Raw genomic sequence first — 27,697 nt, forward strand, 5'->3', positions numbered from 1 at the left:
GGATCCTGAAAATGAGGAAATTTAAAGGAATCGCTGGCCGAGAGAGAGAGAGAGATTTTTGTCAGGCACCCAGACAGATTTTGGGGTTAATTCAGTGTCTGGAGGATCCGCCGGACAAAAAAACGTTGCAAGCTCCGTTTGGAAATCTTTGAGGATGTTGACGGACACTAACATTGTGGCGGATCCTCAAAAAAACGGATGCAACGGACGGCAATCAGTAAGGATCCGCCAATAATGAAAGTCAATGGGGAAAAAAACGGATCCGCAAAGAAAAATGGCGGATCCGTTTTTTTTCAAAATTGGCGGATCTTGACTGATTGTCAAAAACGGAAGTGTGAAAGAGGCCTAAGCTGCAAAAACAGAAAAAACCCATCCGAGAAATTGCTACAACATTAGGAGTGGCAAAATCTACAGTTTGGTACATCCTAAGAAAGAAAGAAAGCACTGGTGAACTCATCAATGCAAAAAGACCTGGGCGCCAACGGAAGACAATAGTGGTGGATGATCGCAGAATAATCTCCATGGTGAAGAGAAACCCCTTCACAACAGCCAACCAAGTGAACACCACTCTCCAGGAGGTAGGCGTATCAATATCCAAATCTACCATAAAGAGAAGACTGCATGAAAGTAAATACAGAGGGTTCACTGCACGGTGCAAGCCACTCATAAGCATCAAGAATAAAAAGGCTAGACTGGACTTTGCTAAAAAACATTTAAAAAAGCCAGCACAGTTCTGGAAGAACATTCTTTGAAAACAAGATCAACCTCTACCAGAATGATGGAAAGAGAAAGGTATGGCGAAGGCGTGGTACAGCTCATGATCCAAAGCATACCACATCATCTGTAAAACATGGCGGAGGCAGTGTGATGGCTTGGGCATGCATGGCTGTCAGTGGCACTGGGTCACTAGTGTTTATTGATGATGTGACACATGACAGAAGCAGCCGAATGAATTCTGAGGTATTCAGAGCCAAACTGTGTGCTCAGATCCAGCCAAATGCAGCCAAACTGATTGGTCGTCGTTTCATACTACAGATGGACAATGACCCAAAACATAAAGCCAAAGCAACCCAGGAGTTTATTAAAGCAAAGAAGTGGAATATTCTTGAATGGCCAAGTCAGTCACCTGATCTCAACCCAATTGAGCATGCATTTCACTTGTTAAAGACTAAACTTCAGACAGAAAGGCCCACAAACAAACAGCAACTGAAAACCACCGCAGTGAAGGTCTGGCAGAGCATCAAAAAGGAGGAAACACAGCATCTGGTGATGTCCATGAGTTCAAGACTTCAGGCAGTCATTGCCAACAAAGGGTTTTCAACCAAGTACTAGAAATGAACATTTTATTTACAATTATTTAATCTGTCCAATTACTTTTGGTCCCTTTAAAAACAGGGTGGCACATGTTATGGAGCTGAAACTCCTAAACCCTTCATCCAATTTTAATGTGGATACTCTCAAATGAAAGCTGAAAGTCTGAACTTCAACTGCATCTGAATTGTTTTGTTTAAAATTCATTGTGGCAATGTCTAGAACCAAAATTAGAAAAATGTTGTCTCTGTCCAATTATATATAGACCTAATTGTATCAATAACTCCTAGTATAAGCAATGATTAAAGAAAACCTGTCTGCATTATTTAGCAATGTAAAGTAAAGGCATGGCCATAATGGCGCTGATATACATAGTAAATCAATACCTGTAGAAGAGAAATCCGCTTTGTGGTTGTACTTTAATCCACATTTATATTATACAACTCAAGGAAAGTGCAATATTAAAATAACTGAATTATATAAAATATGCACACATGGAGAGTACAAGGACTACTCGGATAATAGAATCAAACATCGAAAGAAACCGACAATGTCCAATGATAATAATTTTATTTAAATAAAGTCTCATACAATAAATATAAAATATCAAAACGGGGGAAGGCCAATGCCACGGAATGGGCACTTCCGGGGACAAAATTGTTTTTCATGCCATGTATAAATAAATACCACACAATAAGAGGTATAAAAGTGCCAGTGCTAAATCAATTCAATATATGTGGAATAACACAAAAATGGAGGTGCAAATACTCCAATAGGTGCAGCAGAAACAATAAAGTGCAATTAGGGAGCAATCAAAACCTCTCAATGCTAACAGAGTGAACAAATAAATAATGCTGGAGGCAAGACAGAAGTGCTAAAATATATGCTCAGTGCTATACCTCATGTGCTGCTGGGGTCCCCGGGATGTGCCAGCCCCGACGCGCGTTTCGGCGCACCTTCGTCAGGGGGTGCCCATTCCATGGCATTGGTCTTCCCCCCTTTTGATATTTCAGATTTATTGTATGAGACTTTATTTAAATAAAATTATCATTGGACATTGTTGGTTTCTTTCGTTGTTTTAATCCACATTTGAAGTTTTCCGGTAATTATAGAGGGCGAGACTGTGGGTACAGCCTTCGGCTCCTGGCCTGGTCCCTCCGCTCGCAACCTAGACCATTTTATTGAAGACCAACGTGGGATCAATCTGCGCACACAAAGCCAACGGTGATGATGGTACTGTGCAAAATTTCAAACAGGAGGCAGGTCACTCACAAAGCAGTGACCTGTCATACACACAACAGAAGCAGGCGAAGGGGCAAGATCCAAAGACCCTACCCACAGTCCCGCCTTATGCACCTAAAACTAGTTACCATAAAGCTTCAAATGTGGACTAAAACCTTAGTGACTGAGCCAATTTTAACCTTAAAGACAAGGCAAAATTTTTTTTTAAATCTGACCAGTGTCACTTTATGTGGTAATGACTGGGATGCTTCATCATATCCCAGTGATTCGGAGAATGTTTTTTTGTGACACATTGTACTTTGTTACTGGTAAATTTAGGTCGATAAGCTTTGAGTTTATTTGTGAAAATATCGTAATTTCGTCCAAAATTTTGAAAAATGTGCAATTTTCAAAATTCTAATTTTGATATACTTTAACCCCTTTACCCCAAGGGTGGTTTTCACGTTCATGACCGGGCCAATTTTTACAATTCTGACCACTGTCCCTTTATAAGGTAATAACTCTGGAACGCTTCCATGGATCCCGGTGATTCTGACAATGTTTTCTCGTAACACATTGTACTTCATGTTAGTGGTAAAATTTCATTCATATAACGTGCATTTATTTGTGAAAAAAACGGAAATTTGACAAAAATTTTGCAATTTTCCAACTTTGAATTTTTAGTCCCTTAAATCACAGAGATACGGCACACAAAAAGCTTAAGTAGTAACATTTCCCACATGTTTACTTTACATTAGCACAATTTGGGAACCAAAATTTTTTTGTTAGGAAGTTATAAGAGTTAAAGTTGACCAGCGATTTCTCATTTTTACAACACTATTTTATTTTTAGGGACCACATCACATTTGAAGTCTCTTTGAGGGGGTCTATATGATAGAAAATACCCAAAAGTGACACCATTCTAAAAACTGCACCCCTCAAGGTGCTCAAAACCACATTCAAGAAGTTTATTAACCCTTCAGGTGCTTCACAGGAATTTTTTGAATGTTTAAAAAAAAAACAATTTAACTTTTTTTTCAGAAAAAAATTACTTCAGGTCCAGTTTTTTTTATTTTTCCAAGGGTAACAGGAGAAATTGGACTGCAAAAGTTATTGTGCAATTTGTCCTGAGTACACAGATACCCCACATGTGGGGATAAACCACTATTTGGGCACATGGCAGAGCTCAGAAGGGAAGCAGCACTGTTTGACTTTTTCACTGCAAAATTGGCTGGAATTCAGATCAGACGCCATGTCACGTTTGGAGAGCTCCTGATGTACCTAAACAGTGGAAACCCCCCAACAAGTGACCCCATTTTGGAAACTAGACCCCCCAAGGAACTTATATAGATATGTAGTGAGCACTTTGAACCCCCAAGGGCTTCACAGAAGTTTATAACGTACAGCCGTACAATTAAAAAATCATTTTTTCCACAAAAATTATCTTTTCACCCCCAATTTTTTTTTCCCGAGGGTAACAGGACCCCAATAGTTATTGTGCAATTTGTCCTGAGTACGCTGATACCCCACATATGGGGGTAAACCACTATTTGGGCACATGACTGAGCTCGAAAGGGAAGCAGCGCCATTTGACTTTTTTGGCTGGAATTGAGATCGGACGCCATGTTGCATTTGGAAAGCCCCTGATGTGCCAAAACAGTGGAAACCCCCCACAAATGACACCATTTTGGAAACTAGACCTCCCAAGGAACTTATCTAGATGTGTGGTGAGCAATTTGAACTCCCAAGTGCTTCACAGAAGTTTATAACGCCCGGGCGTAAAAATAAAAAAAATCATTTTTTCCACAAACATGATCTTTTAGTCCCCAATTATTTTGTTTTCCCAAGGGTAAGAGGAGAAATTGGACCCCAAAAGTTGGTGTCCAATTTGTCCTGAGTAATGCATAGAAATGAATGGGAAGCTTATTTTTTAGCGTTTTTATAGCGGATTTATTGGCAAATCCGCTAAAAAAACGCTAAAAAACCGCTGTGTGCACACAGCCTTACTCTCCTTGCTGAGACTAGAGCTACCAGTAAAGCATTTTCCAATGAAAGACATTTTATTGATGCCGATTGCATGGGTTCGAACGGGGCCTGAGTGAAGGTATCTAAGACCAAACTAAGGTTCCACGTTGGTAGCTGAGGAATGTGGACTGGATTCGCTCGCTGACAAGCCGCTATAAACCGGGCCACCCACTTATTACCTGCCACATCGTAATTATATAGGGCTCCTAGAGCAGATACGTGGACCTTTAGAGTGTTAACTGAGAGTTTCAACTCTCGGCCTTTCTGCAGGAATTCTAAAATGGCTGCAATAGGTACTTCGATGGAAAGCGTTGCTGGGTAAAACGCTAAGAATTTTTTCCACACTCTGGTGTAAATCTTCGTCGTGGATTCCTTCCTACTCTGTAGAAGGGTGTCAATGAGATTATTTGAGAACCCTCTCGGCTTTAATAACCCCCTTTCAAATTCCATGCCGCTAGGCGCAGGGCTTCGACCTGAGGGTAACAGGGTCCTTGCGAGAGAAGGTCCCGACGTAGTGGGAGAATCCATGGGTCGGTTATCGACATGGCTCTCAGCCATGAGAACCATGGCCTCTTGGGCCAAAATGGGGCTATTAAGATGACCTTTGCACCTTCTTCCCTTATTTTTCTGACCACTGTGGGAAACAGTACCATTGGAGGGAAGGCGTAGGCCTGTCGGAATGCCCAGGGTGGTTGGAGGGCGTCGGGCAAGTCTGGATTGTCCGCTCTGTATAGAGAAGCGAACCTTTCTACACGCCTGTTGGCTCTTGTCGCGAATAGATCTATTTCTGGTCTGCTGCGGGGTTCGAGACTCAGGCTGAGGCGAGGCATGAGATGGTTTCTTCTCCTTACGCTTTTTCTCTGTGGGCTCTCTCTGCCTAGAGCGCCCGCTAGAATTCCTCCTGGAGTCGCTACTCCTCCTGGTGCTCTGACTTCTCCTTGCGCTGCCACTTCTCTGGGTACTGCCATGGGGGGATTCCTCTGGCTGCTCTAATTGTAGCGAAACCAGATCGTTTGTAGACGACATAGCTGCGCACCGGTATGCCTCTAGCCGCTGCTTTTATGCAGCTTCCTGGTTTCGCCCCCACTTCCCCCCCTTTTTTTTTTCTCTTTCCTCCTGCACATGCGCGGTTGCTTGTCCCGCAATACCACGATCTTTGCCTCCTCCTCCGGGTCGCCTTGTCTGCGCACAGGAGCGCTGGCCTCACCCCGCCCAGCGTCTCCCAACCGCTGCCCCTGCCTTGCCGGAACGGACATACGTGACTTCTCTGGGTACTGTCAGGTATGCAATTCTCCCCTTTAGCGCTCTGGCACCACATTGCGTCCGCGCGAGCTCAGGGACTCTCTTCGTTCCTGGCCTCGCCATGTCTCCAGGGGGGAAAGGGGCCACTACCCTAGCAGCCCCGACGCTGTGCCGCGCTCTGTAATGTGGTATCTCCAGAGGGGGTCTCCCGGTGCCGGCTGTTGTACATACGTGAGCCCGGCACGCACCGCCAAGGCCTCACCCGCATTACCAGCTGAGGGGAACTGATTTTCTCATCCTCCCGACGCTGCCTCCAGCTCTGGGGCCCCCGCCGCTCATATAGTGCTATGCGGGCGGCTACCAGGCTAGGAATCCTCTTCCTCTCTATGGGTTCCTTCTAGGAACAGATCCCCTCTCTCAGTGGGTGCTGTAGTGGCGAAGAGGAAAAAAATCATATTTTTTTTTCCACAAAAATGATATTTTTGCCCCCAATTTTTTATTTTCCTAAGGGTAACAGGAGAAATTGGACCCCAAAAGTTGTTGTACAATTTGTCCTGAGTAGGCTGATACCCCATATGTAAGGGTAAACCACTGTTTGGGCGCATAGCAGAGATTGGAAGGGAATAGAGCACCGTTTGACTTTTTCAACGCAGAATTGGCTGGAATTGAGATCAGACGCCATGTTGCGTTTGGAGGGCACCTGATGTGCCTAAACAGTGGAAACCCCCCAATTCTAACTCCAACACACCCCTAACCCTAATCTCAGCCATAACCCTAGCCCCAACCCTAAGGCCTGTTTCACACATCTGTTTTTTGATGTCCGTCAAAATCCGCCGTTTTGAAAAAAAACGGATCCGCCATTTTTATGGCGGATCCGTTTTTTTTCCCCACAGACTTGCATTAGTGGCTACAGCGGATCCGTCCAAAAAACGGATCCAGTAGCATCCGTTTGTGGCAAAACGGAAACGGATCCGTTTTTTCACACTTTGGCGGACGTCAAAAAACGGATGTGTGAAACAGGCCTAATGGGAAAATGGAAATACATTTTTTTTTTAATTTTATTATTTTTCCCTAACTAAAGGGGTGATAAAGTGGGGTTTTATTTACTATTTATAGCGGGTTTTTATGCTTGGCAGCTGTCACACGCTAAAAGACGCTTTTTATTGTAAAAATAGTTTTTGCATCACCACATATTGAGAGCTATAATTTTTCTGTATTTTGACCCACCGAGTCATGTGAGGTCTTATTTTTCGTGGGACGAGTTGATGTTTTTATTGGTACTATTTTCGGGCAAGTGACATTTTTTGATCGCTTTTTATTCCGATTTTTGGGACGCAGAATGAACAAAAACCAGCATTTCATGAATTTCTTTTGGGGGGTGCGTTTACACCGTTCCGCGCGTAAATTTGATAAGGCGGTTTTATTCTTCAGGTCAGTACGGTTACAGTGACACCTCATTTATGTAGTTTTTTTTATGTTTTGGCACTTTTTTTACAATAAAAATAATTTTATATAAAAAAATTATGTTTGCATCGCTTTATTCCGTGAGCTATTACTATTTTTTCGCTGATGATGCTGTGTGGCAGTTCGTTTTTTGCAGGACAAGATGACGCTTTCAGCGGTACCATGTTTACTTATATCATTTTGTTTGATTGCGTGTTATTACACTTTTTGTTCGACGGTATGATAAAGCATTATTTTTTGCTTTTTTCATTTTTTAAGGGGTTCACTAAAGGTGTTAACTAGTGGGGCAGTTTTATAGGGTGGGTCGTTACGGATGTGGCGATAATAAATATGTGTACTTTTATTATTTTATTTTTTTTATTTCCAAAAAATGAATTTATTAGGGAATATATATATTTTTTTAATTTATTTAGCGATTTTTTTATAAATTATTTTTATACTTTTTTTTTTTTTTTACACTTTATTACTTTGTCCCAGGGGGAGACATCACTGTCTTGTGTCAGATCGCTGATCTGACACATCACAGAGTGCTATGACAGATCAGCAATCTGACAGGCACTGCACAAGGCTTCCTCATGCCTGCGCTTTGCAGGCACTGAGGAAGCCGCCTCCCTGCAGGCTCCCGCGGCCATATTGGATCCAGGGACCTGCAGGGAAGGAGTCCCCCGCAGCAGCGCTACACATCGCGCTGCTGCGGGGGTTTCAGGGAAGCACGTAAAGAGCCTCCTACCTGCCGATGCTTCCCTAAACCTCCGAGTGTGGGGCTCCCTCTTTAACCCCTTTGGCATCCTGAGATCATGACTCTGTGGTCCTGATGTTTGCCATGGCAATTCACAGCCAAAGAGCAGTCTTAAAGTCTTCCGGCTACTTTGGCCTGTTCAGAAGTCAGCAACATTTAAGTGGTAAAAATACATTTTTTAATTCCGGTCATGCCACTTTGCGTTCATTCCTCATCACCTGAAGGGTTAATAAACTACCTGACAGCTGTTTTCAATATGTTGAGGGGGTGCTGGTTTTAAAATGGTATCACTTTTGGAGGTTTTCCAATATCTAGGACCTCAAAAGTCACTTCAAACCTGAATAGGTCCTTAAAAAAATAAGTTTTGTAAATTTCCTTGAAAACATGAAAAATTACTGCTACATTTTTAAACCTCCTAAAAGGCTAACAAAATAAAATAACATTTTACAAATGGTGCTGATGTAAAGCCGACATGTGGGAAATATTATTTATTAATGTTTTTGTGTGGTATGACTATCTGGATTAAAGGGATAATCATACAAAGTTTGAAATTTGCAATTTTTTTGAAACATTTGTCAAATTTCTGATATTTTTTATAAATAAACACAAAACCTATCGAAATAAATTTACCATTAACATAAAGTACAACATGTCATGAAAAAAAAATAAATCTCAAAATCATTAGGATCTGTTCAAGCATTCCAGAGTTATTACCACATAAAGTGACACCGGTCAGATTTAAAAAATTTATCTCCATCATTAAAACGTGGATGTGAAAACGAACATTACGTTTTTTCATCTTAAATTATGTTTTAGCCCCAAATTAGCAATTTTCACAATGGACAATAGGAGAAAATGAACCCCATAGTTTGGTAAATAATTTATCCTGAACGTGATGATAGCCAATATGTGGTCAAAAACTACTGTTTGGGCACATGGCAGGGCTCAAAAAGGCAAGAGCACTATTGTGACATTTGCAGAGCCCCTGACATGCCAAAACAGGAGAACAGGAGAAACCCCACAAGTGATCCCATTTTGGAAACTACACCACTCAAAAAATTCATCTTTTGATGTACTGAGCATTTCTAATCTACAGGTCATTCACAAAACTTTATAACATTTAGATGTGAAGACAAAAAATTACATTTTTTCCACTAAATACTGTTTTATCAACAAATTTATAATTTCCAAGAAGGGTAATAAGAGAAAATAGACCGAAAATTTGCTATTAGATTTTTACAGAAAGTGACAGTACCCCAGATATGGTTGTACACTACTGTTTGAGCACAAGGCAGGGATTGGATGGGAAGGAGCGCTACTTGGCTTTTAGAAAGTAAATTCCATTTGAACAGATTGTGGGCTCCATTCGCTGATCCCCTGAGGTGCCAGAATAGCAGAAACCCTCACACATGACCATATATTATAAACTTCACTGCTTAAGGAATTCATCTGGGGTTGTAGTGAACATTTTGAACCAACAGGTGGATCACAGAATTTTATAACATTGAGATGTAGAAATAAAACATTTTAGTGGTAAAAATGTAATTTTTTATTTGCTGCAAATTTTCGGTTACACAAGGGTTAATAGATGAAACTATACCCCATAATTATTGTGCAATTGGAAGGAACGAGAGCTGTTTGGCTTTTGGAGCACAGATTTTGCTAGAATAGTTTGTGGTCAACATTTGTAGAGCCCCTTAGGTGCCAGAACAGCAGAAAAACCACAAAAATGACCCCATTGTGGAAATTATACTCCTCAATGAATTCATCTATGACTTCACCAATGACTTTGTAACATCCATTCCATGCTTTATTCTGGAGAATTGCAAATATGCCAGTTCAGTTCCTATGTATTGTGTCCCCATAAAGTGTAGAGCCCCTATATATTGTAGCACCCCCATAAATTGTGCCCAGCTTTTGCTTCTGTAAACACATACCCAGTAAATTAAGTGCGCTGTCCCCACTACAATGCCAAACATGTGGGCGCCTACTGCGGTTTAGGCACAATGGGGCTCAGAAGGAGGGGATATTTAAATTTGGGAGTGCAGATTTCACTAGATTTCATATAGAGGGGGCAGGAGCCATGTCGCTTTTCCAGAGTCTTTGTTCAACCAGTAAAGTTAGAACCCCTATAGTTCCAGTGACAGACTTGAGAGGGGACTGGTTTTGTGCGGGATAAATTAGGGTTTTTATTGGTAACATTTCGGGTATATAACATTTTTTGATCCTTAAAGTGAATGGATCCCTCAGGGCAGAGGCGTAGCTAGGGTTTTGGTTCAGGGGGGGCGAAACTTCTGAGTGGGCCCCTAACCAGGTAACCTTGATTATAACTGGGTGACGCACCTTAATAGTGGAGGAGAACCTCAGCAGATGACCACTCTGTTGCTGAAAATAATTGCTATATAAAGACCAACATTGATATTACCGCCATATGGTCAGATCACAGCACAGCTACAGATAATAACCTACCGCTGACGTTCTTTCTGAAGGAACCGTTCACTTTTCACGTCTTTTCCATCTGGCCCAGACCAACATGACAACTTCTCCAGCCAGTACTTGGCTACAGAGAATACAACAAAGACATGTTCCACTTCTCACATTTTCAGCACTGTCCAAAACGGGACTATCCCCAACCTGCACAAACTCCTCATCCTGCTGATGCCCCAATGCTGATCCGCTGCTGTCGTATGTGACCCTATTAATGCACCTGCTGTGTGGCCCTGTGTGACCTCTAAATTTTAAAGCAACCCTCTAGAAAATATTAAGGCCAGGTGCAAGTGCCTTAGAAAACAGTGCCCACATTTTGTCCCCTAGAATGTAATAATGCTTTTTTTTTTTTTTTTTACTCTCTATTGTATAATGCACTCCCCATAGGCAGACTCTATGCTGTACATAATGCACTCCCCATAGGCAGACTCTATAGTATAATGAATTCCACATAGGCAGCCTCTATAGTGTAATGCACTCCCCATAGACAGCCTCTGTAGTGTAATGCACCCCCATAGGCAGCCTCTATAATGTAATGCACCCCCATTGCCACCCTATGTAGTATAATGCACCCCCATAGCCACCCTCTGTAGTATAATGTACCCCCATAGCCACCCTCTGTAGTATAATGTACCCCCTTAGCCACCCTATGTATATGCACCCACATAGCCATCCTCTGTACTATATGCAACCCCATAGCCATCCTCTGTAGTATATGCAACCCCATAGCCATCCTCTGTAGTATATGCAACCCCATAGCCACCCTCTGTATATGCAGCCTTATAGCCACCCTCTGTATATGCACCCTCATAGTCACCCTCTGTATATGCACCCCCATAGCCATCCTCTGTATATGCACCCCCATAGCGATCCTCTGTATATGCACCCCCATAACCACCCTCTGTATTGCACCCCCATAGCCATCCTCTGTATATGCACCCCCATAGCCATCCTCTGTATATGCACCCCCATAGCTACCCTATGCATATGCACCCCCATAGCCACCCTCTGTAGGATAATGCACCACTCACTCAAACTAAATACTCACCTCTCTTCCTCCTGGTTCCTGCGCTGATCCCGCTCATCTCCGACTGCAGGCGCCGGGTACTGACGTCATAGCGCCCAGTCAGTGTCGGCGTCGGTGACGTCAGATGCTGACAGGGGGATGATGAGAGAAAGAGCGTTCGCTCCTTCATTCATCAATGCGGTCAGCTGTCGGCATGTAGCCGACACTGCTGACCCTGCAATGACGGGCGAGGGGGCCCACTGCTGGCACCGGGCCCCCCGCCTGATCAGGGGCCCATAGCGGCCAGACTCTCCCTGCTCTGCCGCAAAGTGCATCTGTAGCGTAGCGCCGGGTGGGCCCCCTGAGAGCGCGGGCGTCCCCTCTGCCCCCCGGTAGCTACGCTACTGCCTCAGGTGTTTCATCTGAATCACATCACTTGGAGATTTAGATGGAAACTCCAATGCAAGTGCTCAGCATAGAGCACAGGATAAATGATCAAAAACGTTATGTAAAATGTTTTCAGTAAATCCACAAAAAAGCAAGTCACCATTCTGGTCTGTCATCTGTCAATGGAAATATAGGGGGCTTCCACATTACTGGTAGTACAAGGGCTCTGGAAAAAAGCTATGGGTGCCCCCAGAAGAAATTCAGTTAATTCTGTGCTCTCAAATCCAAATGCCCCTCTCCTTTCTGAGCCCCACAGTGTTTCTAAACCACAGTTAGCATCCACGTTAGGCATTTCTGTAGCAATGATATCCCACTTTATTTATGGGGTACATGTCTCCATAAGAACGAGCTGGGCACAATGTATGGGCGCACTACAGTGCATGGGCACTATAATATACGGGCACTACAGTGGCAGAATTGCAATTTTCGCTCAGCAACGTTAATTGCTGCTTGTTTCTGGCAAGCACCCATGGAGTCATTGCACCTATAGATAAATTCCCAGAGGGATGCAGTTTCCAAAATGGAGTCATTTGAGGGGAATTCTGCTCTCTTGGCACTTAGAGGTTCTGTATATGGAGTCCACAAACTATTCTACGATAATTTGCAAGTCTACTTTAATTTTGGGATACCCTCCCTTAACCATTGGTCTTTTTGGTAGTTGTCAACAATACACGCCAATTATATTAGTATGATCGACATGTTGCAGTCTAAATTGCAGATGAATTAGTATAGGACTTGTTCTGTGTTTCCTGCTCTTTCCTTCTATCTATCTTATGGCGGAACAGGAAAATCAGGGACAGACACTGAGGAGCAAGGGGCCACTGTAGTGTTGTGTAGGTTGCCAACCCGCACTGTTAGGCAAGGAAGGAGGAGAACAGGTCCCTGACTAGGACCTTGATAGCAAATCTTTTTCTCATTTCTACTGATATCCATTGTATATGTGTTGTCTGTTTGGGTTAGTTATTGTTTCCGTTTTAACAAGTAATTAATAAAGATATATTATTTTAGAGGTTTACACATGTTAGCCGCTATTATTTAGACGTCTGGTCCGAATCCGATTTCCTTTTCCAAGAACCCCTGTGAGCCATTAAATCATCAAAGACAAGCTGATCTATAAGATTGCTTCAGTCATCCTTATTTGAACATTTCTTGCAACAATTTATTCACAGTGACCAGAGCTATAAGCACATTGCATGACTAATGCCAAAATGAATACATGATTGTACACCCAGCTAGCTAGTATATCTCCTATATGTTGTCCATGTGCAAAAATATACACAGGTAACATTTGGGAAGCGTTTTTCATTATCTATTCTACAATGGCTAAAGGCCCCTTTACATTTAGCGATGCACCAGCGATCCCGACAACGATACGACCCAGTCATGATCGATGGTGCATCGCTAAATGGTCGCTAGTGAGCTGCCACACAGGCAGATCTCACAGCGATGCAACAGCGGTCGTTACTTACCTTTCAGACGCGGCGATCCTGACGTCCTCCCGTCCGCGTCCACGCGTCGCTCGTCGGCGCCAGCAGGAAGCACCCGACGAGAAATGGAGCTGCGTGATCAACGACAGACAGCGGGGGAGCCGGTCGGAGGTAAGTATCACACATAGCGATATCGCTAGCAATATCGCTGCTACATCACCAAATCGGTGATGCTTTAGCGATATTGCTAGCGATATCGCTATGTGTAAAACCCCCTTTACTTTGTGCCTAGATTCAGACTTCTGGCAAAGTTGCACTTACTGAAGATTTTGCCATACCTGAGTAGTAGATTTTAGGTCTGGATTTCATGGCAAATTAAAGGAGATTTTGTAAACTAGGGTCTTCTTTTTTCAGGCATTTTTTTTTTTTAAAAAAAGCCAGAAAGTGAATAGTGATACAAAAAGCCACTTTACAAGATTATGTGTCTGGTGTCTGGTTTTCCTCCGGATTTAGCAGTGTCTCAGTGCAGCACTATCACCACATAAACCCAAAACTTGTGCCCGCTTGATACTTTTTACCCTATGCTATTATACACTGTAATCATGAATTACATGCTACTTACATATTTTATTGATAGATTGCCATGTATAATGTTACAGAAATATTGGTAGATGAGAAGTACTTACTTGGGAACTTTAAGCCGCACATCCGGTAAACCCACATTTGTACAAACTTCTCTAAGAGGTGTTCTATATATAAAAAAGCAACATTAATGATAAAATATTTAGGGTGTTTATTCAAATATTATTTCAGTCATTTATGATAAATTCAGATGATATACAGTAAATGCAAGATTACCCAAAAAATCTACTAATTGCTTTAATCAATTTTACAAGATCTTTTACAGTAGTCTACATGTCAACCTGAGATCTTCAAAGAATGCCCAAGCCCCAGTCCCTTTATTTTAATCAATGATAAGACTCTTATAATATATCTATGTCCCATACTAGAATGTAATTAAAAAAAAAACATAGTTACTTACCGATAACGGTATTTCTCAGAGCCCATGACACAACCACGGAGAGAGGGGATCCGCCTTTCAGGGACAGGAAACCTACAGATAAAAGGGCAGTACCTCTCCGCCGCCGCCAGTTGGTTGCAGAGCATCAGAGGGTCTCCAGGTTAGTTAAACAGAAATATATAACATTATAATATTGCTTATTATCAAAGAACACCGTGCCTATACGAAAACACTCTACGAACAGTAAAACGTGCTCACCGCACACGCGATGGGAGGGAATAAGCGGGTGCTGTCATGGGCTCTGAGAAAGACCGTTATCGGTAAGTAACTACGTTTTTCTCTATCCCACATGGTAGCACCACGGAGAGAATTACAGAGACTGGTAGTTTAGGGAGGGACCACAGCCTGAAGGACCCTTCTCCCAAAGGACAAGTCAAATGCACAGGCTAGATCTAATCGATAGTGTCTAAAAAAAGTTGAAGGTGATGATCAGGTGGCCGCTTTACAGATCTGTTCTATCGATACCTCAGATCTCTCAGCCCATGAGGTCACCATTGCTCTTGTGGAATGGGCTCTCAATCCTTCCGGGATGGTATTCCCGCTGGATGAATAGGCAATGGCAATCGCATCCCTTATCCACCTTGCCAGGGTACTCTTGGACGCTTTGAATCCTTTCCTGGGCCCCTGGAAACACACAGAGAGAACCTTCCTTCCTACACCCTTTGGTGGCCTCCAAGTATTGAACTAGGCATCTCTTCACGTCTAGGGTGTGAAACCTCTCCTCTCCCCTATTCCTAGGATTCCTAGGGCAGAAGGAAGGAAGGACTACTTCTTGGGACCTATGGAAATGCGATGCTAGTTTAGGTAAGTAGGCCGGGTCAGGCATTAGGATGACTATCTTCCAGAAGTTTTGTAAATGGTGGTACTGCAGATAGGGCCTGAATATTGCTTACCCTACGAGCTGATGTTAGCGCTATCAGTAGAACGGTTTTTAACAATAAGGTTTTTAAAGGGGCTGAATCAATAGGCTCGAATGGGGGACCTGTTAGTACCAGATTCAGATCCCACAATGGTAATTTTCGACTAATTATCGGCCTAGACCTAACTGCAGCTTTAATGAATCGTGCTATCTATGGGTTACCTGCCACATCATGGATATATAGAGCGCCTAAAGCTGCTACCTGTACCTTTAATGTATTGACTGCTAAGCCTTGTTCTAGGCCTTTCTGTAAAAATTCGAGAATTTTAGTAACCGGCACCCCATCCTGGACTCTTAACCCGGAGGTGGACAGGAATTTTTTCCAGGTTTTCCCATAAGCCTTTGTCGTGATCGGTTTTCCTACTTTTTAGTAGTGTAGGATCCAGGGGTGGGTGATCGATAGCATCCTCAGCCAGGAGAACCAAGTTCTTTTTGGTCAGAAAGAGGCTATTAATATCATTGTTGTTTTGTCCTCCCTGACTTTCCTTATGACTGCAGGAATGAGGATGATCGGGGGAAAGGCATATATCAGGTTCTGAGTCCATGGGAGCTTAAAGGCATCCAGGGTCTGGGGTCTAGAGAACAGAATGCTTCCACCTTTTTGTTTTTGAAATCAGCGAACAGATCTATGTCCGGGGTCCCACACATCCTTACAATCTGCTGAAAAACGGACTGATTTAGGACCCACTCGCACTGCCTCAATTGAGTGCGGCTCAAAAAGTCTGCTTTTTGGTACTCTGTCCCCCGAGTGTGTAATGCGGAGAGGGATAACAGATTTCCTCTGCCAGGCTGAGGATTTTGGAGGAGGTATCCATTAGGGCTCGGGACCTGGTTACCCCTTGATGGTTTATATAGGCCACCGTCACTTGGTTGTCCGAGAATATGCGGACAGGTTGACCCCGTAGAGAAGGTAGGAATCGTGATAGCGCGTAACCTACTGCTCAAATTTCTTTCTGGTTTGATGAGGCCTCTGTCATGGTTTACTGGGTTCTCGGGTAAGGCAGTTGCAGGGTTAACTCATTCTGGTTTACTGATCTCTTGCTACCTCCTGACTATCCGTTCTGTCTAATCCTTTGGTACTTTCGTGCCATCTCGTGCTTTGACCCCGGCCTGATCTGCTTATGTCCCCATCTATGCCCCTTGGTAACTTTGTCCCGTAGTTACCCTTCTAGGAGTTTTCCTTCAGCTCCTAGCTCTCCGGAGCTTAGGCCACACCTCCAGCAGTCAGGTGCTTCAGGTCCTATCTCTCTCTGCTCCTGCTTCCTCTGGGAGACCTGTGGCCGGCTCTGCCCCTTGGCAGTCACGTGCTTCAGATCCTGTTTGAAGCACGCATCTTCACCGCTGCTACCTCGCTCCACGGGTATCTTTGAGCGGAGTTTGTTTTACTCAGGACACGCGCACTGGCTCAGTGAGCAAGTGCAGTGCGGTGTTCCTGACAGCCTCTAGTTCCTGACCTCTCCCATTCCCCCTGAGCAACCCTGCTGTCCATGTGTGCTCCCCATCCCATGGGACTGGCATCCGTGGTGATTATGCATGATATTTCTGTTACCCAGGGGATCCCCCTGGATATGTTGTCGGTATTCCTCCACCAGGCTAGGGAATGAACAGTTCTTGAATCTAGGGTTATGTGACCCTCTAAGTGACCTCGTAATGTCAATTGGTTTGCTAATATATCCCACTGGAGATCCCTTGTATGTAGTTGCGCCCACTGGACTGGATATCACTTTTCTTAGAGTCATGGAGGGGTTCCGTATGGTTTTTGCTACTGTTGGGCATCGAGTTCCTGCCATTACACAGGGGGAATCTCAAGCCATGTCCTCTGCAGTCTCCCTTTCTTCTTCAGCCGCAGAGGTTCCTGCTCAGCAGAGATGTCGGTCCCAGCATCTTGCTCAGGCTAATGCTATGCGTTTGGTTGCTGCTGCCACTGCCACCCCAGTTTCAGCTATAGCATCCAGCATTAGTCAGCGGCGAGCAGACGCTCTTGGGACTAAGTCCTACTTTTCACCATCTGAGCATGCCTGTGAGACGACCGCTCATTGGTGGTCGGAGGTCACATGCTAAGGTCCTCAAGAAGCTCAGATTGGGCCATCAACAAGGTCCTGGAAGGCGGCGGTTATAAAAGGATCGCATGGCCGCACGGCCGTGCGCTAGTATAGTCCATGTGGAGTGAGTGTTGTACGCACGTATGAATGTCTCTGGTGAATGACTCATTATGAAAACCCTACCCTTGGTACGCATGTGTTGTTCAGCCTTGCCAGTAAGCACTTAGGCTTAGTGCAGGTAGGAGGCAGAGTCAGGGACTAGCATCAGCACCAAGTAGTGGCTTTGCCTGTACGCCACTGTGCACTTGGTCTGCACTTCATAGTAGCCAGAGTTTATTAGTGGCGTTCGCAGGTGAGACGCCGTGCGCTTAGTGGGTCTAGAGAGGCTCTTACCCCGCGTCCTTGGGGCAGAGTCTTGTGACTGTACACTAGCGCTGACTCAGCTGTGCCCTGTGACAGTCAACAGGGTATGGCATCTGTGTTCTGTGGCTTTGTGAAGCCACAGAGCCCGTCGCAACTACACACTGGGTGGCGTTTAACCCAAGTGTGTCCAGTGCGATACCGCCATAAAGTGTCTCAAGATGCGGACGCCTCCTCGTCGAAGGGATATTTTCTTTTAAGGGAAGTGGAGTTTTCCCTGTCTGGCTTCTCCCATTTTTTTTTATCAGGCCCTGTACATTTTCAGTTAGCGGAAATACCCTGCATTTCTTTTGGCCCAGTCCCCCGAACATTATGTCCTGAACTGACCTATCAGGATAAGGGTCTGTCACCCCCATGGTAAATCTCACAGCTTTCACTAGTGTGTCTACCTCGTCTAGGGGAAAACACTGACCTCCCCCGTCTGTGGAGAAAGAGTCCGATATATCTGAGTCAACGTCTCCAGATCTAGAGGGATCCGATTGGGAACCTACTAAGGTGTTTTTCTTTTTTACTTTATCCCCCCTGTTTCAGAGATGTAAGGGCACTCTGAACCTCAGATCTAATTACAGCTCTAAGATCAGAGGCAAAATCCAGGGTTTCCTCGCAGAGTACTTCTTGTATGCAATATTCACAGAGCTTCTTATCCCATGATTCTGGTAAGGCTTTGCTAAAGGTGGAGCATTCCCTGTTCTTCCTTTTCCCTTTCTTCTTTCTCTAATAAGGGAAAAGAAGCCTATTACAATGGTGAACATTCTCGAAGATTACTCACCAGATGGATGCGGTCGCAGGTACCGGTTCGGGAGGTAGAATCGGATCCTGTATAGGATGATCCAGGGATGGTGACTTGCTCCTTGCAGCTGATCTACTGTGCTGCATGGAGTGACTACTGGACCGGGTGTCTCACCTGTCCCCGGTCCTTCTGTCGGTGGTGATGCTGCTGCTGCTCGTCGCTATACTCCATTTTACACAGGACGCTTCCAGCCAGGAGCATATTCTAATGCCCACTTTTAAATTTCCCGGCATGTGATGTCACTTCCTCCCATCCTGCACCGCGTTTACCCGGGGAGCGCGCACCACGCATGCGCTGACTCAGGGACCCAGAAGGAGTCTTCTATTTCCGGGGCAGCGGCCATCTTGGTCCATCCTGTATACTTTGGCGCGTGCATCCCCCAGGTCCCTGGCAGCCCCAGCCTCCTATCCGGAGCGGCGGCTCCGTCCTCCCCCCGCTCACCCTGCAGACACATCAGTCCCAGCGGTGGCAGCTTCAGGAACCGCACCCGCCATGACAGGGGCCTCCCCGCTGCCAGATCCCGGACAGGTCGGCACCGGATGTTCATCTTCATCTGTCAGGTACCGCAACCTATAGGTCACCCGTCAGGGACAGGAAACCAACTGGGGGTGGAGGAGAGGTATCGCACTTTTATCTGTAGGTTTCCTGTCCCTGAAGGGTGGATCCCCTCTCTCCGTGGTGCTGTCATTGGGAATAAAGAAACGAGAGCTTCCATTAATGGTTAACTAAAAAGATGCTACACACAAAAAAATTCCAGACTATCCAGGTCTCTTCATCAGGCATAATTTAGCATATTATCTGAAGAGTCATATAGACACAACAGGACCTAGGAATAGTGCAGTACACAAGATAAGTGATGTAAAGGAGATTAATAGGGAAGGTTGGCCAACAGCTGTAGCAGTAAATATTGGAGTAGTCCATAGATGAGAATGAAAGTCTTAGTGTCCACTGACTGAGGTCTGTTCCATAGTTGAAATGCACCCAGGATGTCTAAGGGGAACAATCTTTAAAAGGGTTTTAAATGTGTGGGGACAATATTTTATTACTATTTAAATTCATGTATTTAGGGCTAAAATGAAATGTTTTGGTACTCATCGTAATATTTTTCTTGTAGCCTTCATAGGGGGACACAAGAACTATGGGTTATATGATGCCACCTGGTGACTGACACAAAGAACATCTTAAAAAAAGACTCCTCACAAAAAGGCTACATCTGTGCAGCCGACACCCAGCTATAGAGTTTCAGTTTAGCTTTGTGTCATTTGGAGGCAGATGGGGATCTGAATCTCAGACTTGTCTTGGCCGTGATTAGGTTAGGAATAGTGATGGGCGAGCACTAAAATGCTAGCGTCGAGCAAATTGGAATACTCGGACAGAACAACGAGCCCAACGTACCTTATATACTCGTGTATAAGCTGACCCATGTATAAGCCAACCCCCCTAATTTTGCCACAAAAAACTGGGAAAACTTATTGACTCGTGTATAAGCCTAGGGTGGAAAATGCAGCAGCTACTGGTAAATTTCAAAAATAAAAATAGATACCCATAAGGCCTCTTTCACACTTCAGTTGTTTGACGTCAGTCGCAAACCGTCAAAAAACGGATCCGTTTCCGCTTTGCAACAAACGGATCTGTTTTTTTTTACGGAACCGCTGCAGCCGCTAATGTCTGAAATTTAAAGCAGCAGGACTCGAGAGAGAGAGAATTTTTTTTCCGGTGGCAGAACGGCTTTTGGGGTTAAATTACATGAAAGGAAGCTCTTTCGGGCATGCTCAGTATAAAAAAAGCGGAATCAGTTGGCGGATTCTGTAAATTATCGGTTTGCAACGGATCCATCCCCCATAGGCGTCCATTATAGCACATGGCGGACAGCGACGGATCCGTTGCTATTTGCCGTTTCAACGCAAGCAAAAAACGTTTCATTGTCCGTCCACTCAAGACAGCGGACGCCAACGGATCCATCAAAAAATAGATGCCATGGATGACCATCAGTCACAATCCGTCACTAATGTAATTCTATGGGAAAAAAACGGATTCCGCCAAAAAGAATTGGCGGATCTGTTTTTTTCTACAAACGGCGGATTTTGACTGACCTCAACAACTGAAGTGTGAAAGAGGCCTAAAAGTAAAATTAATTGAGACATCAGTAGGTTAAATGTTTTTGAATATCCATATTGAATCAGGAGCCCCATATAATGCTTCATACAGTTCATGATGGCCCCATAAGATGCTCCATACAAAATACACCCCATATAATGCTGCACAAAGGTTAATATTGGCCACATAAGATGCTCCATAGAATAATATGCCCCATATGCTGCTCCATAAAGGTTATGGCCCCATAAGATATTCCATAGATTATGCCCCATAAAATGATCCATGGATTATGCCCCATATGCTGCCCCATATGCTGCCCCATAAGATGCTCCATAGATTATTCCCCATATGCTGCTCCATAGTTTATGCCCCATAAGATGCTCTATTGTTTATGCCCCCATAAGATGTTTCATAGTTTATGCACCCATAAGATGCTCCATAGTTTATGTCCCTATAAGATGCTCCATAGTTTATGCCCCCATAAGATGCTCCATAATTTAAGCCCACATAGGATGCTCCATAGATTATGCCCCCATAAAATGCTCCATAGATTATGCCCCCATAAGATGCTCCATAGAATAGACCCCATATGCTGCCACTGCTGCTGCAAATAAAAAAAAATGACATACTCACCCCTCTCGTCGCTGGGGGACAGGTGCCGGTGTCACCGCTGGCTCAGAACCCCGGCACTGGCGATATTTACCAATCCCCGCTCCATCGCTGCGCGCCGCTGTCTTCCGGCTCCCTCTGTCAGTGACTGTTCAGACAGAGGGTGCGGCACGCACTAACTACGTCACCGCGCCCTGACTTGAACATCACAGACAGAGGAGGCGGAGGACAGAGCAGCATGCAGCGATGGAGTGGGGACAGGTGAATATTGCATATACTTACCCCCTCCTGGCACGGTCTCTGCAGCCCCTTCTCCCACGGTCTCTGGCAGCTACGCTATTTCTTCCTTCAGCGGTCACGTGGTACCACTCATTAAAGTCATGAATATGCGCATATTCATGACTTTAATGAGCAGTACTACGTGACCGCTGAAGGAAGGAGATAAGACCATGGGAGAAGCAGGGGGGCTGCAGAGACCGCGCCGGGGATAAGTATGACGACACCCCCGCTCCCCCTCCTTCGCTGACCCCCTGGTATATGACTCGCGTATAAGCCGAGAGGGGGACTTTCAACCCCCCAAAAATGGACTGAAAATCTTGGCTTATACCAGAGTATATACGGTAAGTCTATGGGAGACGCGATCCCCCCGGGAGGTCCTTTTAAGGTCTAAAAACTTCTGAAAATTATGGAAACACTGCTCAAATGACACGGGGACATCATGGGGATCGCCCCTGGAAGCATTCCTGACTCCTAGTTCACAGCTTTAAACAATGTTGTCAGAGTTTCATGCCATTTTTACCAGTGCACCAAAAAACATACCAAAACGAAACCAAAACGGATTTTGCTGGGAAATATGCAAAGGTAGATCCTTTCCAGTTTAATGACTTGTATATAAGGCAAAATAATTAACCCCAGACCAAAATGTTCCTCCCCCACTTGGGCTACGTTCAGACATAGCGTTTTTGAAGCGTTTTTCAACTTTAAACATTGCTTTCAACCAATACAAATGCTTTTACTTGGAAATATTGTAACATTTAACAACCCTAGCTGGCCATGCGGTGTGTGACACATAAGCAGACACATCTTGTTTCATTTAGGTAGGAGGGACTCTTAAAGTCACGAAGCATCACTGGTGCATCAGGCGGCATTAATCTTCTTAAAGGGCCATTATTAAACAGTGGTCTCCTAAACTGTTATTGCCTATGCAGTGAGTGGATGGGCTGCCAAGAATTACGACGTGCCACAATACCCCTTTCACGAAAGGTACAGGAGGGTTTACCGAAAAAATGTTGCATTGAATGCAAGGCCTGGCTTGCCCCAAAGTTACATGCACCCCAATAAGCTTTTTCAAGCCACGTACTGGATGGCCACTGGAAAATCCACTTCACATTATTCATTTTGTACTCCCATTCTGTTTTCTTATGCATTGACTGCAAGGCCTTCCCTGCTACCAAGTCATATGCACGCCAATAACCCCAGTCCCCCCTTGGAAGAAACATGTAGGAGGGCCTCTTAACAAAAAATGTCCCATTAAAAAGGAGCGGGACTCCTAGACTTGAAATGGCCATACACTAAGTGTATTGGGCTGACAAACATTTTTCCCTGTGGGGTACACCTCAATCTTTTCCATAACAAGTATTTAATGCCCAGCAAAACCCCCACCCTTGTTAGAATTTCAACACTGGCTGTCTCTGCACGGATCATGAAAAAACTTTTGATCTAGTGGCGGTGGATGATGAGACTTGGAGGAAGGCCTGATTAAAAAATAGGCCCAATTTCTAGGAGCGGGTCTCCTAGACTTGGAATGCGGGCTGGCAAACATTTCCCCTAGGGGGTGTACATATTTTTTGGATTTTGGTGATGGGCATCGTAACACCATTGCCAAAACAGAGTGGCCGGAGCATGACTGAATACGTTCACCCTGGTGTTCAAGTGGTGGTGGACAGGGAGGATGAGGAAAAGGAGGAGGACACCAAATAGCCAAAATCAGGAAGCGTATATCCATGTTTGGTTGTGAAGAGGTGCATGGGAATACTCCTCCCAAAAAACCACTACATTGGAGTTTATGCTTCGCTGTCATCATTTGGTGGTGTCGAGAAGTCAGGCCCAATCCATCCCTTATTCATTTTTATAAGAGTCAGCCTGTCTGCATGTTCCGTAGAAAGGTGAATGCGCTTATCTGTGATAATGACACCAGGAGCACTAAAAACCCGCTCGGACAAAACGCTAGCAGCAGGGCAGGCCAGGACCTCCAGGGCGTAGAAAGCCAGCTCATGCCACGTGTCCAGCTTGGATACCCAATAATTTAAAGACACAAAGGAATTACGGAGGACGTTGGTACGGTCAGTAAGGTACTCCCTCAGCATCTTAGAAAAGATTGCATTCCTTGTGAGATTACCCCACACCTCAGTGCATGGGCGATGGGAGGGTCTTAGAAAACTGTCCCAGAACTTTGCCAGTGTTCCCCTGCCTCTGCTGGAGTGGACCTGTGTCTGTCTCGCCTGTCCTGCTTGGTTGGCCAACGAACTTATCTCTGCCGCCAGCGTTTTGAGATGGGAAATTTTTTAATAATTCTGCAACAATGGCCCTCTGGTACTGCACCATTTTGATACACCTGTCTGCCTCTGGGACAAGAGATTGAAAGTTATCCTTGTACCGTGGGTCTAAAAGTGTCACTAGCTAGTAATGACTGGTACCCAATATTTTGACAATACGAGGGTCATGGGAAAGGCAGCGCAACATAAAGTCAGCCATGCGTGCCAGAGTGGTAACAGACAAGCATTCCATGTCCTCACTAACAGGACGACTGACCAAGGTGTCCTCCTCCTCCCTGTCCTCAGGCCATCCACGATGAACAGACGGTATGACAGTTGTGGTTTTAGTCCCGTCTATAGTGCAAGAAAGTAGCTCCTGTTCTTCCTCCTCCTCATTGCCAACCAATCCATGTTGGGATGACACGAGGCTGGACTGTGTGTAATCACCCTCTATGGTTCCTTGATCCATATCCTCGTGCTCCACCTGCAATGCCTTCTCTTTCATTGTGAGAAGAGAGCTTTTCAGAATGCAGATGAGCGGGATGGTGATGCTAATTATGGCGTCATAGCCGCTCACCATCTTGGTGGACTCCTCAAAGTTTTGGAGGATGCTACATATGTCTGACATCCATGTCCACTCCTGAGGTCTTATGTGTGGAGTCAAACCTGAAAAACGACGGCCTTGTTGATGCTGGTATTCAACAACTGCCGGCTTGTGCTCACAAATCCTTTCTAACATATGCAGTGTAGAGTTCCTACGTGTGGGGACATCACACACCAGTCGGTGAGCCGGAATCTGCAAATCGCTGCTGAAGCACGGCAAGGGCGGCTGAAGCTGTTGCTGACTTTCTAAAATGTGCACACAGGCGGCGTACTTTAACCAGCAGATCCGGATAGCTTTTTAGAAAACGTTGAACAACAAGGTTCAGCACATGGGCCAGGCATGGTACGTCTGTCCGTTCGCCTCGCCTCAAATCCGTCACCAGGTTCCTGCCATTGCCACACACAACCATGCCTGGCTGGACAATCAGCGGGGTCAGTCACACATCTGCTTGCTCTTTCAGAGCTGTCAACAACAACTGCATTATTTGCAGTATATTTTTTACTTTTTAGTTATATTTGTGTTTTTTGCTTTTTGTTTTCTCTGGTTAATGGTCATGTGTTAATATGCACTTACATTGTGCATACACATTAACTTACTTTTCTCAGTTCAGATTTGTTTTTTATTCATTTCATTGTGCATTCAGTGCATATATGGGTGTGACCGCCCTCTTTCTGAGCTGGGAAAGCCATCCAGTCTGGCCTAAGCTGTTACTAGTGGTTCAGTCGCTCGACCCTTATTCACATTCACGCCACTTGGCAAGTGAAATGGTTTTAAATACTAGAGTAGGGACTGTCCCACAAGGGTTGCCGTGACGTGGCGGGATGGCTTGTACATTATTTTGATCAAAATTATGTTTACTAAACACCCTTATTATTATCATTACCTTTATGCATTATTTGCAGTATATTTTTAACTTTTTAGTTATATTTGTGTTTTTTGCTTTTTGTTTTCTCTGGTTAATGGTCATGTGTTAATATGCACTTACATTGTGCATACACATTAACTTACTTTTCTCAGTTCAGATTTGTTTTTTATTCATTTTATTGTGCATTCAGTGCATATATGGGTGTGACCGCCCTCTTTCTGAGCTGGGAAAGCCATCCAGTCTGGCCTAAGCTGTTACTAGTGGTTCAGTCGCTCGACCCTTATTCACATTCACGCCACTTGGCAAGTGAAAAGGTTTTAAATACTAGAGTAGGGACTGTCCCACAAGGGTTGCCGTGACGTGGCGGGATGGCTTGTACATTATTTTGATCAAAATTATGTTTACTAAATACCCTTATTATTATCATTACCTTTATGCATTATTTGCAGTATATTTTTTACTTTTTAGTTATATTTGTGTTTTTTGCTTTTTGTTTTCTTCAGCATTGTGCGGTTTGTCACCTAAGCAAATTAGCTTCAGCATAGCCTGTTGCCACTTTGCTTTGGCAGTGCTTCCAGCTTGAGAATGATGTGCTCATTTCAGACATGGAGGCTGAAGAGGAGGAGGAAGAGGAGGTGCAAGAGCTGTACACAGTGGGGGCAACCCTGATTGACATAGGGCCCGCAATCCTTGGCGTCGGGAGGATGTGTTCCATCCCAAGGTCTGACTGGGTCCCGGCTTCCACTATATTAACCCAGTGTGTCATCAGCGAGATGTAACGTCCCTGGCCACAAGCGCTTGTCCACGTATCCGTGGTTAGGTGTACTTTCCCAGTAATTGCATTGTTGAGGGCACGGGTAATGTTGTGGGACACGTGCTTGTGTAATGCTGAGATGGCACAGAGGGAGAAATAGTGGCGGCTGGGGACAGAGTACTTTGCGACGGCCGCCGCCATCAGGTTGCGGAAAGCTTCCGTCTCCACGAGCCTGAACAGCAACATTTCGACCGCAAGCAGACGAGAAATATCAGAATTGAGTATTGTGGCCTGTGGGGCATTGGCTGCGTATTTCCGCTTACGTTCCAATGACTGGGGTATGGACAACTGAAGGCTGCGCTGGGACAAGGACATGCTTGATGATGGTGCTATTTGACTGTGGGCAACGGCAGGTGCAGGGCAGGAGACATCTTCGCATGCACCGTGGACAGAGTATTGGCTTGCATGCACAACACTGGAAGAAGCTGTGGTGTCACCTGCAGACACTGTTCCTGCAGCATGGGGTTGGGCCCAAAAAGCCGGCTGCTTTGCTGCCATGTGCCTGATCATGCTCTTGGTGGTAAGGCTGGTAGTTTTGTTACCCCTGCTGATGCTGGCATGACAAGTGTTGCAAATGGCCTGTTTGGAGTTATCAGCAGAGTCTTTAAAAAATAACCAGATTCGGGAAGAACTAACAGTTGGACTGGCAACGTCCCTCAGGTTGGTGTTACAGGGAACGGTTGCACGCCTTCTGTCTGCAGCCACCACATTACTTCTTCCTGCCTGAATTGGTGCCACGCCTACCTCCCCCTGTGTGCTGCTGTCGTCACTCTGCATGTCCTCCTGACAGGTTGGGTCTGTTACTACATCATCCACCACCTCATCTTCCACTTCCCCACCCTGGTCCTCCTCCCGACTTTCCGGCAATTGTGTCTCATCATCATCCATCTCTTGTGACGTGGCTGCTCAAAGATTTGTGCATCGCTACATGGAATATCATCTTGACCCGTTTCAAGTGGACCGGGCAAGAGGCATGAATATCCAAGTGGAAAACTGAACAGCTCTTCGGAGTGTCCAAGTGTGGGATCAGTTGTCTCAGGGCACTCAGCATGGTGGGAGGAAGGAAGATCAGGGTAAAGAATATGCGGCCCAGAAACACGGCTAATGTGGCTTGACCGTGTTGAAGACAGGGTGCTGGTGGATAAGTAACTGGAAGTGTTATCTGCTATCCAACCAACAACCTTTTCACACTGCTCGGGCTTCAATAGTGCTGTCTTGCCGCGGTCCCCTAGGACTTCGGACACTAAGGTCCAGCGAGAAGATGTGGTTGTTTTTGGTGGGCCAATTTCAGCTTGCCCACGGCCTCAGCCTGCACCATCACGACCACTTCCCTTGCCACGTGCCTTGGCCATTGTAAACGGACTAGAATATTATACACGTTCACTACAAAAGGGTGATTTGGGAGGCAACTTGTATGCGATACGTGTGCTGGAAAAACAAAATTTTACCTATCTGGACTTTAGGTAAAAATGTGTTTTGCCTTATCAGATTTAATAAGTACGTTAACAGACTGCAAACCAAACACAATGTGTGTAGGCTTAAAATGGCCAAAT

The 27,697-nt window shown here is 44.9% G+C and overlaps 1 protein-coding gene across 1 annotated transcript in view; it reads right to left on the reverse strand.

Moving 5' to 3' along the window:
• LOC141087786 (schlafen family member 9-like) overlaps positions 1-27,697 on the reverse strand; it is a 176,917-nt gene that overhangs the window by 47,217 nt on the left and 102,003 nt on the right. Inside the window, exon 3 of the mRNA XM_073573635.1 lies at positions 14,056-14,118. Within this exon, the coding sequence (XP_073429736.1) occupies positions 14,056-14,118 (63 nt within the window). The remainder of the gene's footprint in view (positions 1-14,055; positions 14,119-27,697) is intronic.

The sequence above is a fragment of the Dendrobates tinctorius genome, unplaced genomic scaffold, assembly GCF_039654945.1.
Source record: "Dendrobates tinctorius isolate UK_male_01 unplaced genomic scaffold, ASM3965494v1 ptg000007l, whole genome shotgun sequence".
In the NCBI taxonomy this organism is placed as follows: Eukaryota; Metazoa; Chordata; class Amphibia; order Anura; family Dendrobatidae; genus Dendrobates; species Dendrobates tinctorius.